The sequence below is a fragment of the Adiantum capillus-veneris genome, chromosome 17 (genome assembly GCF_014529385.1).
Source record: "Adiantum capillus-veneris isolate H3 chromosome 17, ASM1452938v2, whole genome shotgun sequence".
NCBI lineage: Eukaryota > Viridiplantae > Streptophyta > Polypodiopsida > Polypodiales > Pteridaceae > Adiantum > Adiantum capillus-veneris.
Genome location: NC_140947.1, coordinates 97,415,023 through 97,426,676, shown reverse-complemented (window position 1 = coordinate 97,426,676; position 11,654 = coordinate 97,415,023). Strand labels below are relative to the sequence as shown.

The following is an 11,654-nucleotide window of genomic DNA, read 5'->3' as shown; positions in this document are numbered from 1 at the left end:
CTGGGTCCCTCCATTTAAGGCATCATGTGAGTTCCTTGTCCTTCTTTTGTATAATCCCAGCTTTAATTGTAACCATTTTTTGATGTTTGTAAATAGGTCCCTTCCCTTTTACTTCCTTTTCTTCAAGCTTTCTTTGTTGTACATTGCTCTCTCTCTCTCTCTCTCTCTCTCTCTCTCTCTCTCTCTCACACACACACACACACACACACACACACAGGGGAGAGAGAGAGAGAGTCTCCAAGATGCATGCCATTTTAGTGGGCGCTGAAAGAAGATATTCAACATTGGAATTTTTTGAGAGTTATACATGAAAAAAAAATAGTTCAACTTTTTGAAAAAGCTCAATGGATGTTTTTACTTTACAAGCACTTAGCATACATTATACAATGTGCTACCACCAGCATATATAGTATAGATGCTCCTAGCATCCCCTGATTACACCGTAGTAGTCGTACGTTAGAATGTGGCAAGCATGATGATGAGAATTTTTCTAGAGTTGCCATTAAGCATGTTGCCATGGCAAATAGTAGGGTCTTTTAGCTTGATGTAAGACGTGCTAACTTTAGCCAAGAAAAAGAATTCAGCAAGTAACAGAGGGGGCTAAAAGTTATGAAGATGAGAGTGGGAGTGAGCTAGGCTTCTTCCCCTGGCACCACCTTCACCTTCTTCAACTCCAATGATCTCTCCCTCCTACTATTATCACCACCTTGAACTACTACTTCATTGGGCACAATCCTCTTCCAAAACCAATGCTTCTTCCACAAGCCCTCCATCTCCTCTATTGGTATCCCCTTTGTCTCTGGGATGAAGAGAATTGCAAACACTCCCATTATAAACACCCACCCCGCGAAAAACAAGAAGATCCCATACTTCATTGTGCATAGCATCGACAGGAATGCCTGTCCTATCACAAATGTGAACACCATGTTCACACATACCGTCACACTCTGCCCTGCTGACCTTGTCTCGAGTGGGAATATCTCACTTGCTATCAGCCATCCCAATGGCCCCCATGACCACGCGAATGCTGACACAAACACGCATATCAACACCACAACTGCAATCGCTGATGAGTTTGGGAGTGTCGTACGACCATCTCGGAATCCGATTGCGAGTAAGATTGCTATGGCCACCTGCATTTGGACATTTTGAAGCAAGCATTAGCAAAACAATACTAGTGAACTCTTCAATTTTTGCCATACTCTCTCTCTCTCTCTCTCTCTCTCTCTCTCTCTCTCTCACACACACACACACACACACACACAAAATTGTTCTATGGTATATGTATATATATTTATATGTATGCTCAGATAAACTCTCCACAAGCCTTACCTGAGCTACGAACATCTGCACACACGCCTCAAGAAGTAGCACTTTACGACCAACTTTATCGACAGAGTAGACGGAGACCAGAGTTGAGAGCACGTTCACACCCCCAGTAATGACAGAGGAGTACAAGGATGCGTCATCCCCGAACCCGAGGGTTTTGAAAAGGACAGGAGCATAGAACATGATGGCATTGATGCCAGTGAACTGTTGGAAGAACTGAAGGCCGCATGTAATGACCAACTGTGGCCTACTCCTCCTCTGCAAGAGGTTCTTAAAGGGATGTTTCACTTCCTTAGCAATGCGGCTGGCTTCAACAAGGTCCTCGAACTCGGCGTGAATGTTATCGGTTCCTCTTATCTTTCTTAATACAACCTTGGCTTTCTCAAAGTGCCCCCTTTCCACCAAGCTGTTGGGTGTCTCAACTAGCAACAAGCTTCCCAATGTGAGACATACTGCTGGCACTCCGGCAAGCGACAATGATATGCGCCATCCCCATGGCCTTTTCTTCAAGGCTCCATAATTCACGAGCTCGGCAGCAAGGATGCCGATTGTCACATTCAGCTGGAACAAGATATTTAGGGCTCCCCTTAGATGTGCTGGTGCTATTTCTGACAAGAAAAGAGGAACTGCCTGCTCAAATAGAGAAAACATGAAGCACATTAATGGCGGGCATCTATGCACATGATCACATTTACAGCAAGAAAGATTAGCTTATAAGCAAGACAAATTAGCTTATCAACAAGTAAAATAAGCTTATCAACAAGTAAGATTAGCTATCAACAAGAAAGATTAGCTTATTGACAAGAAAGATAAGCTTATCAACAAGTTAAATTAGCTTATCTTAAAATAGATTATCTTATCAACTTCATGGAGGATTATCAACAAGATCAGCTTATCCTCAAATTTAAAGAAAAATACCTGATTAGCAAATCCAACACCACATCCGAGTAGTATTCTCCCAATAATAAGCATCTCTAAGTCTTGCGCAGCACCATTTAAGATGACTCCAACATCAAAGAAGATACCAGCCACAAGCATTGTCACTTTGCGGCCATACAGTCTTGTGATGGGGGATGCGACAAATGTTGCCACGAGGGCAGCCAGATAGAGGGAAGATGTGAACAATTGCAATGTCTGGCTATCATACTGACAATATGCTGAGGATGTACCGGAAGAGGTCGCATTTTTCTTCTTCAACACACTGGGAAAGAACTTGGCGAGAAAGTCGTCCATGGAGGTAACTCCACCTGTAAAGGCACATGTTAATTCTGGCGCATACGATGGGTAATGTGTGCGAATGTGTAGTCATCATAATCAAAACCCTTTTCGGATTAAGTATGCATGATTGCATTTATGTTGCTAATAGAATAAAAAAACAGCAAGATTAACATTGATAGCTCAATTAAAATTGTCTTGACTTGTTATGCAATCTGAATTCTATGAGAACCTGACATGGAGAACCCTATACACTGAAGAATGCAACCTGAATTCTATGGGAACCTCACCTGTACATATTAGATGCACGTGAGAAAGGATATCACATTCAAAAATGTAATTCACCACAATGGCTCCTTCCTAATGCAGCACATGAAACTTGCTTTTCTACATTTCAATTCTTATGCATTTCCCATCCTCTGACACACAAAAATAATTAGCTTTGCAGACATGGTTTACAACTAACCAGAAACTCCAACATCATAGCCGAACATGAGCCCTCCGCTCGCGGCGATGATGCAAGTGATAACCACATATATGGTCATCTTGGCTTCATATTCTGAAGCACGAGATCCTGCAGAGGCGGCTGTAAACCCTCCCCCTGCCATATTGTCTTTGTTAATCTGCCAAGAAAAACCTCAGTCCTAAAATGTGGTGTTCAGCTAGGGGAATAGAATTAGGTTAAAGTTTTGTGGCGTAAGGGGAAGCCTTTCAATCTCTGTGTTGGTATGTTTGGCTATGGAAGCTCTTCAAGGAGGAGCTTGAGCAGGGGTTAAACCGACATAGAATGAGCATAATCTTGGCCAGAGACGGACGGGCGGGCGGTGGCTATGGAGGCTCCCAGCTTCCTCTGCAGAAGAAGCGATGGAGAAGGAGCTGTGGCAAATGGGAGTTGGGGCGGAGAGGGGGTCCTTCAACTTTAAAGAGAAACATTGCCAGGAGAGTTAGAATTGAAAATGAGTTTTTGAATGTTTGAAAGTCAAGCAGCAGAAACAGTAAAAGGTGGCAGCGGCATCACCTGTGACTCACGCGCCCCCTTTTTCTCCCCTCCTCCGCCCTTCAGGCTTCGCACCATTTTTCCCCAACACGGCTAGCCTTCTTAAGAGTGAACCTTTTAAATTTGGGTGTTTGAGCATTCATCTTTGAGAACACTCATCGGTTTGAATGCGGCCAAGTGCCCCGGCGGCGCTCACGTACGTATTTTGTCACCTTGCACGGATTTGTGCTATTTGCCAAAAAAAAAAAGAGAGTAAGCCCTTTAAATTTGAAAGACCTCCAATTTCGTGTGTTCTGGCCTTTGCAGCTTAGGCTGGGTTCCAAGTGCTTCTAGGGATTGGCAAGAGGTCAAGTCATGTCATCCGCATTTTGCGTTGCAAAGTGCGTAGTTTTGTGGTGTGGCACACACACTTTGACTCTGTGTGGGATTTTTCACACAAAAAATGGCCTATTTTGGGTTAAAAATGACCTACTCACGGTTAACAGTGGCATAGAAGGCCCAAATATTGACACATTAGTACTTTTGTCCGTGAAGAAACAAAGAGGGTTGCATCTTATGGCTAGAAAAACCTACAAATTTTCCCTTCTGTGTTATTCACTTCAAGAATGTGTATTGCAGTCCCACCTCTCCGCTATCTTGTATGTGAGCTTGTAAGGGAGTGAATTAAGGTTTTCTTTCATGAAAATGGTGTGAGGACTTCAATATGGAAGCTTTTAAATTTCTGCAAAATCAAAAAATGGTCAACGTGAAGGTTCAAGCTTGTGATTTCCTTTCAACAATTTGATGTTACGACTATGTAATTGGGGGCAAAGCTACAAGATTCTTGGAAAGAGGTTTGGGTTTTGGATGGGATTTGTGCTTGTTTGAGATTTGAGGTTTCATGGATGAAAAGTGTTTTAATTTTTCTTTTCAAGTAAAATTGGTTGTGAGTTTGTGATCCTTTCATCAATGACTTACTTACAAAAACAGAAGATTCCAGGGCACAACAAGAAAGAGGGTTTGTGACTTTTCTATCATGAATGCTATTAGGCTTTAAGCCATCTTTAGGGAGGATTCATGACTCTCATCACAAACTCTCACAACCAAGGTTTTGCACCTTCCCTACTAGACCGCACGCTTTTTGATGCGCTTTTTGGCACACTTGTTTTCCATGATTTCAATACAAATACTTAAAGCTATGGATCAACAAGATTAAGAGGGTATGCGTTGTGATGAAGGTGCAATGCAAATGTTTCAAGCATTTGCTATGTTTATGCAACACCAACAAGCTGCAATAGAAGCCCTCCAATATATTGTGAACAAAATGGTCTTTGCTTTGGGATTTCTATCCAAAAGGTTTCCCTTTCTCTTCAAGCCTTGTCATCTTTAACTTCATTTCTTGCATGCCCTTGACAAGCTCATCAAGCATAGAATTATCACCTTTTGGACTCATAATACCATGCTTTGTCAAAATATCTAACATGCTAGAGGTAGAAGTAGCACCATTCACCACCATCTTGTCTTTACGCCATTGCCTCTTAGCAAGCAATGAGACCGCATCCTCAACCTCTTTCCACTCAACCTTTAGACCCTGTTCTATTTTTCGTCTTCAAGAAGTAGCTATGGCTTTTCTTGTAATTCAAGACCTGTAGCTTGGAGGAACAATTCGCTCTTTTTGCTATCCAAAGTAGCTTGCTCTACTCTTGACAATTGAGCATAGTGTCACTCTAACTTCCTCAAGAGTTTAGTGATGGAAAGTCCTTCTTTTAGCTTTGCAACCCATTCTAAGAAAGTTCCTTTTGTACCCTTTCAGAGTCCTCCATGAAGTATTCCTCCTTTAGGGATAATTTGAATTGTCCCAATCTCTTCCGTGCTCCTCCTTGATTCCCCTTCCATGATCTCTAATCTCAAGGACCACAACAAGCTTGAAATTGCGAATCATGCCCACCTCTAGTACCCATTGTAAATCCATCTCCTTCACGTAACCATGAAGATACTTTAGTTTATGACCGTATGTAGTGGTGTCAGTCAAAAAAGGAAAAGTAACTAAATAGGTATTACACAAAGTTGATTGCATACGACATACAACAGGTTGGGATGATCCTATGGACTCTTTATCAGTGCATGCATATCTTGCAAAATTCCATAACAATGAAGCAATTGTGAAAGAGAAGCATAGACGTGAGAATGGGGATGCATGTCCCTCTAGTTTAAAGAGGTCTACGAGACCTAGAGGAAGGAAGGATCCAAGAAATTATTATGAGGATTCACTGCACGTACCTCCTCCTCCTATCTACAAGGAAGAAGAAAGAGAAAGTAAAATCAAAAGCAAAAGGCCCTACGTACAAACTACAATATGACATTGAAGCTGCCACAAACTTAAAGCAGGTATTGGAGGAAAGGATTTTGAATAGTAAAGTTTAGTTTTCCTTGGGTGAAGTTCTTGGCATAGCTAAGCACAAGTTTCATGAGTAAATTATAGATATAATCAACAGTAAGATGTAAACACTCACTCAGTCAATTTCTCTACAATTTCAAGGTGAAGGAGAGACATCGAAGGTATAAGTGATACATGTACGAGAGAGTGAATGTGATGACAGTGTGGTAGGATACTACCAATCTTCTGGAAGAGATATGCATGTTAGATTTGTGGATGATGATGATGAAGAAGATGAAACCTCACATAAAAGCCACTACTCTAAAAGTCATTTGGCAAAAGATATGCATGTTAGATTTGTGGATGATGAAGATGAAGCCTCACATAAGAGCCACTACTATAAAAGTCATTGGGCAAGAGCTACAACGGAAACTTTGTGTAATGTCCTCGACCGTTTAAGATCAGTGACTAGGAGAGCTCAACACATCCGCTCCAACTCTGCAGTGCAAAGCGGAGCTTCCCTAACTCTACGTATCTTTTAGCATGGTCACCCTAAGAGGGGTTGCTTATCCATTCCAAAATCATAATGGCTAGAGCTCTTGGTTCTTAGATTGACGCTTTTTTCCTTATCGAGTGTGAGGGGCAGTCGTCAAACAATTCCCTAAGATTGGGACTTAATTCCACGTTAGCTAATGTCCTCTAATAAATCCACGCTTGTGGAAAACACCCGACTTATCGGGTCCACCCGTCCAACGATTAGTTCTAGACCAACCCCCGCTTTCCACCCACAGGCACCCGCATCTTTTTTTTCCTAATTACTACCACACTATGTAACATTTCCAATCAAATCCTTAATTAAATTTTGACACAATTTTTGTTCTAACAGCCATATTTCAAACATCACCAAGACAGTCTTTCGTCAGACAGTCCTATTGAAAACAGGCCGACCTGCAGCACAACAGGATTTTCTTCGCACCAATGGAGTCTTTGTACAAATTTTTTCTTATCCATATTCAATTATTCAATTCAGGGAAACAACCCTCTTGGGGCACCAACCTAGAATCGTCCACCAACACGGCATCGCGCAACAACGCGGCATGGGCACCAACCTGCATCACGCTCCAGTGCGGCATCAAGTGGGCCATCCAATTATTTAGGTCTCTATTCAAAAATTCAATCCATTTCTACTTCACCCCAAACTTGACTCAAAAAATATCTTTAACAACAGACAGTAATTCCTATTTAAGTTTCTATGAACAAAGCATGTGTTTTGTTTATATAGCTAGTATTCTTCTTATGGTTTCCTAGGCTCATCGAAGTCATGCTTATCTACTATGCATAAACTTTGACATAACTGGTACCTGCTTTGGATCCACGACAATGTTTTGCTGCGGCGGCTGGTTTGCTTCGACTATTGGAATATGGCTTGGGCCAGCTCCATTGTTGTTCTTGTTTGCTACTCTATGAGCCATTGCGTAGCTCAAAAATGGAATTAATAGAAAAGGAAAAATTCTCATACTAAGTGCAAGTCCCAGTGCTAAATTCAATCAAAACACCCAAGTAAATGAATAACCTTAATTTTTAGGGTCTAGTGAATTTACTTGACCCAGAAATCAAGGGAAAAGTCGATCTGAAAATAATTTAGCAAAACTTTATTTATTAAAAAAAAATTATTCATATAAAAGTCACAAAAAAAAATTCCAAAGATAAAAGGAGTCTTAGAAAATTTTTAGGATATATCTACTAGTTTTTTCTAATTTTATTAGGCTTAATATGCCTATTTCTAGTGAAAATTTTATTTATTTTAGCCTGAAAGTATTTTTTAAGCTAGAAAATATCTTTCAAAAAAATCACAATTAATTTTTCAGGTGCAGGAAGTAATTTTAAAAATTGTGATAATAGAGATATAAAAACTTTGATCAGATGTGTACTTAATCTTTAACTAGAATGGGCATGCATGCAAGATTTCTATAATTAGAATGGGCATGCATGCAAGATTTCTATAATTTTCAAAGATCCATATCATTTCTAAAGACTTCATGCATGCAAAAATTATGCATGCAAGAGTTGCATGTTATATAGCATGAAAGATTACGAACAGTTCTAGAGAGAGAAAATGATGAGAGAGAGAGAAGAGGGAGAGAGTTTCTCTTAGAATATGTGCAAAAATTTAACTTGAAATATACCTCTAATTAAATGAGTAGCTTCCCTCATCGCTTCGTTCATCTCGATATCTTTGCTTATTTCGCCGCTCCTGTGTCGCCTCGTTTGTCGTGAGTGCGTTCTCCACGCAAACTTCGTCTAGCTCCGAGAGAGAGAGAGAGAGAGAGAGAGAGAGAGAGAGAGAGAGAGAGAGAGAGAGAGAGAGAGAGAGAGAGAGAGAGAGAGAAAATGTGTGTGAGAGAGAGAGAGTGTATGCGTGAGTGAGAGAGAGAGTCTACGAATGTCTTTACGTATTGTCTTAGTCCGAGCCTCCATGTCTTCTAGCATTTTCTTGGAAGCTTCAACTCTTATGGTTGGATCTAAGAAATTTAAAGGTGATAAACAATCCTGACCATAAAGTGCATAGAAGGGTATCATTCTAATGCTTTGATGGTGGGATGCATTATATGCAAACTCCACTAGAGGTAAATATTGGATCCACTTATTAGGTTCTCTTCCGCAATATGCTCTTAGGGTGTCTTCAATAACTTGATTCACACGTTCGGTTTGACCCTCGGTCTGAGGATGATAGGATGTACTAAAATCCAATTGGTACCAATGGCTGTAAACAGTCAAGTCCAAAAGGAGGAAGTGAACTTAGTATCTCGGTCGCTCCGCTTTGGAAGTCCATGAAGTCAAAAAATCTCCTTGACAAAGAGTCGGGCTACATCTGAGGCAATGTAGGTAGTCTTTACCGGAATGATGTGAGCAACTTTAGTCAGCATATGCACGACGTACTACCATTACGGAATCATATCCTCCCTGAACTTTGGGTAATCCAGATACAAAGTCCATGCTGATACACTCCCACTTCATTTGAGGTATATCCAAAGGTTGAAATTTCCCTGGGAGCTTTACCCTTTCAGCTTTAACTCTTTGGCAGATTAGGTATTGACGAACATACCATAACACGTCACCCTTCATTCCTTGCCAATAGAATCTCTTCCTTACTGCGTTGAGATTTTTGGCATAGCTCGAATGTCCAGATGTTGGGCTATCATGAGCTTCATAAAGGATAGTTTTTTGCAAGATTGCGTTCCTTGGCACACACAATCTATGTCGGTAATATAAGCATCCATCTTTGATATCATAATGTTGTAAAGGTGCTTCATTCTGAGGTGTTTTATTCTTCACAATAGCAAGTTGCTTCTGATAATCTGGGTCCATTTGCGCAGCTTCCCTTACCTTGACCAAAACTGGGTTACTAGGCATTGAGATTAAGCTTACAAAGGCTTTACGGCTCAAGGCATCCGCTACTGAATTCTCCTTGCCTGGTCTATAGAAAATTGCAAAGTCAAAATCTTGAAGTAATTCAACCCACCATCGTTGCCGCATATACTGAGTAGAGGTTGAGTAAAAATCCACTTCAAGCTTTTGTGATCAGTCACTAAGGTAAATCGTTGGCCCAATAGATAATGCCTCCATAGTTTTAAGGCATGCATGATCGGTAGTAATTTGAGATCATGAGTTGGATAATTGCATTCATGAATCTTGAGCTTTCAAGGGGTAAAAGCTACAGATCTTCCTTCTTGCGTAAGTACTCCACCAATTGCTACACCACTGGCATCTGTAATCACTTCAAAGGGATTTGTGAAGTCCGGTAACTTTAAGCATGGAGCTGAGGTTGCCTGCTTTTTCAAGGTCTTGAAACTCTCATGGTGTTCAAAATTCCATTGATTCGTTGTTCCCTTCTTTAAGAGATTAGTCAAAGGGGCAACAATCACAGCATAATCCTTGATGAAGATGCGATACCAACCTGTTATACCAAGAAATCCTCTGATTCCACTAACATTTTGGGGTCGTGGCCAGTCCACAATATCTTTAACCTTGGTTGAATTCAATAAAATTCCTTCAATTGTTGATACTATAAAACCCGAGTATTCGATCTTTGGGGGTGAAAAGAGACACTTGCTCTCCTTAGTGTAAAGCTTATGCTAGTGTAGGATCTCCATAACTTTTCTTACATGACCCTCATGTTCTTCTTCGTCCTTTGAGTAAACTAGAATACCATCAAAAAATACGGGACAAAACCATCTAGGTGTTCTTTGAATATATCTTGCATAAGACGATTGGAGGTTGCTAGGGCATTTGTCAATCCAAAAGACATAACAATAAACTCATAATGTCCATAGCGGGTGTTAAATGTTGTCTTTGGAATGTCTTCTTCCCTAACACGAATGTGATAGTAACCTGACCTTAGGTCTATCTTTATAAAGACTTTAGCTCCGTGAAGTCGATCTAGTAATTCGTCGATGCGAGGGATCAAGTTCTTGTTCTTTACAGTAACTTGGTTCAATCCTTTGTAGTCAATATAGAGTCGAAAGTTTCGTCCTTCTGAAATAGAATAGGTGCTTCCCAACTTGAATTGCTGGGTTGAATATATCCTTGTTCCAATAACTAGTGAAGCTGTTTGTTTAGCTCAATCACTTCAGGTAAGGACATTTGATAGGGTCGTTTTTACACAAGTGCACTTCCTGGAAGAACTTCAATTTCATGATCTATATCCCTTGTTGGTGGTAACTTGGTGAGTTACTCAGGAAATACATCAGCAAACTCACTCAACCATGGGTTTTTGGTTTTTGCTTTCTGAGGGTCCACTTTGTTAAGCTTTATTACATAGATTTGTTGTCCTGATTTTCTATGGGCTTTTAGGAGTTGACTAGCTTTAACGAATTGAACCTTTGAAGTTCCCCTCTTCCCTTGGATTAAAGCTTCTTCACCAGTTTTCTCCTTAAAATTTACCTTTCCTTCTGAACACATGATGCTGGCTTTGTTTGTTACTAACCAATTCATTCCCAATATCCCATCATATATCCCAACTGGTAAGGTTCTAAACAATGCAGAAGTGGGTCTTCCCCCTAATTCAAAATCTAGGACTCCCACTCTGTATCTAGATATAACTGATTTCCCATTTTCCATTTCAACCATCATAGGGTTGCTGGGATTCTGGGATAGCCTTAACTTTTGCAGGCATTTAGAGGGACAAATAGACTCCCAAGCGGCTCTCTTCACAGAAGTACAAGAGAAGAAGTTTCTCATGAAGCAGATGCAGCCCCCTTCTTTCAAGGGTGAAGGGGCTAATGTTGAAAAGGATTTTGAGGCATGGATAGAATCCATGGATGACTACTTTACTGCCGTTAAGACGGCGGGAATGTTTTGGTTGATTGGAGAAGCGAAGTTATGGTGAAAATTGTACTGCCGTGACAAGGGTGTTGCAAAAGATTTCCAGTCTTGGGATAATATCAAACAGGTAGTCAGAGGAAGATATCTGCCCCCTAACCACCAATATTTGAAGATGAATGAGTTCTTTGATTTAAAGAAAAATGAGTTGTCCTTAAAGGAGTATTTCTCCAAGTTTGTTACATTGAGGAGGTATGGACCGGTTTTGACAAACGAGCAACAAGTGGCCCGATTCTGCCAAGGCTTAAATGCATCTGTGGATGCTTAGCTTGAAGTCATGCAGCCCACATCATTGTAGGATGCACTGTTGCGTGCTAAGCCTTTGGCCAAGAAGAAGAAATTTCAACCAACCAATTCTAGTGAGAACGAGAGAAG

General features: G+C 40.7%; 2 protein-coding genes across 2 annotated transcripts; both read right to left on the bottom strand.

The window, feature by feature from the left end:
* Positions 1 to 243: 243 nt before the first annotated feature.
* Positions 244 to 3,293, bottom strand: LOC147437753 (sugar transport protein MST4-like). Its single transcript, XM_086487227.1, has 4 exons — positions 3,011 to 3,293; positions 2,248 to 2,576; positions 1,333 to 1,959; positions 244 to 1,133 (listed from the first exon to the last, which is right to left on the bottom strand). Exons 1-4 carry the CDS (start codon positions 3,150 to 3,152, stop codon positions 633 to 635), a joined length of 1,599 nt encoding a protein of 532 aa, XP_086343353.1. The 5' UTR covers positions 3,153 to 3,293; the 3' UTR covers positions 244 to 632.
* LOC147437752 (uncharacterized) lies at positions 3,279 to 3,675 on the bottom strand. Its single transcript, XM_086487228.1, has 2 exons — positions 3,563 to 3,675; positions 3,279 to 3,461 (listed from the first exon to the last, which is right to left on the bottom strand). The coding sequence occupies exons 1-2, from the start codon at positions 3,617 to 3,619 to the stop codon at positions 3,294 to 3,296; spliced, it is 225 nt and encodes a 74-aa protein (XP_086343354.1). The 5' UTR covers positions 3,620 to 3,675; the 3' UTR covers positions 3,279 to 3,293.
* Between the last annotated feature and the right edge of the window lie 7,979 nt (positions 3,676 to 11,654).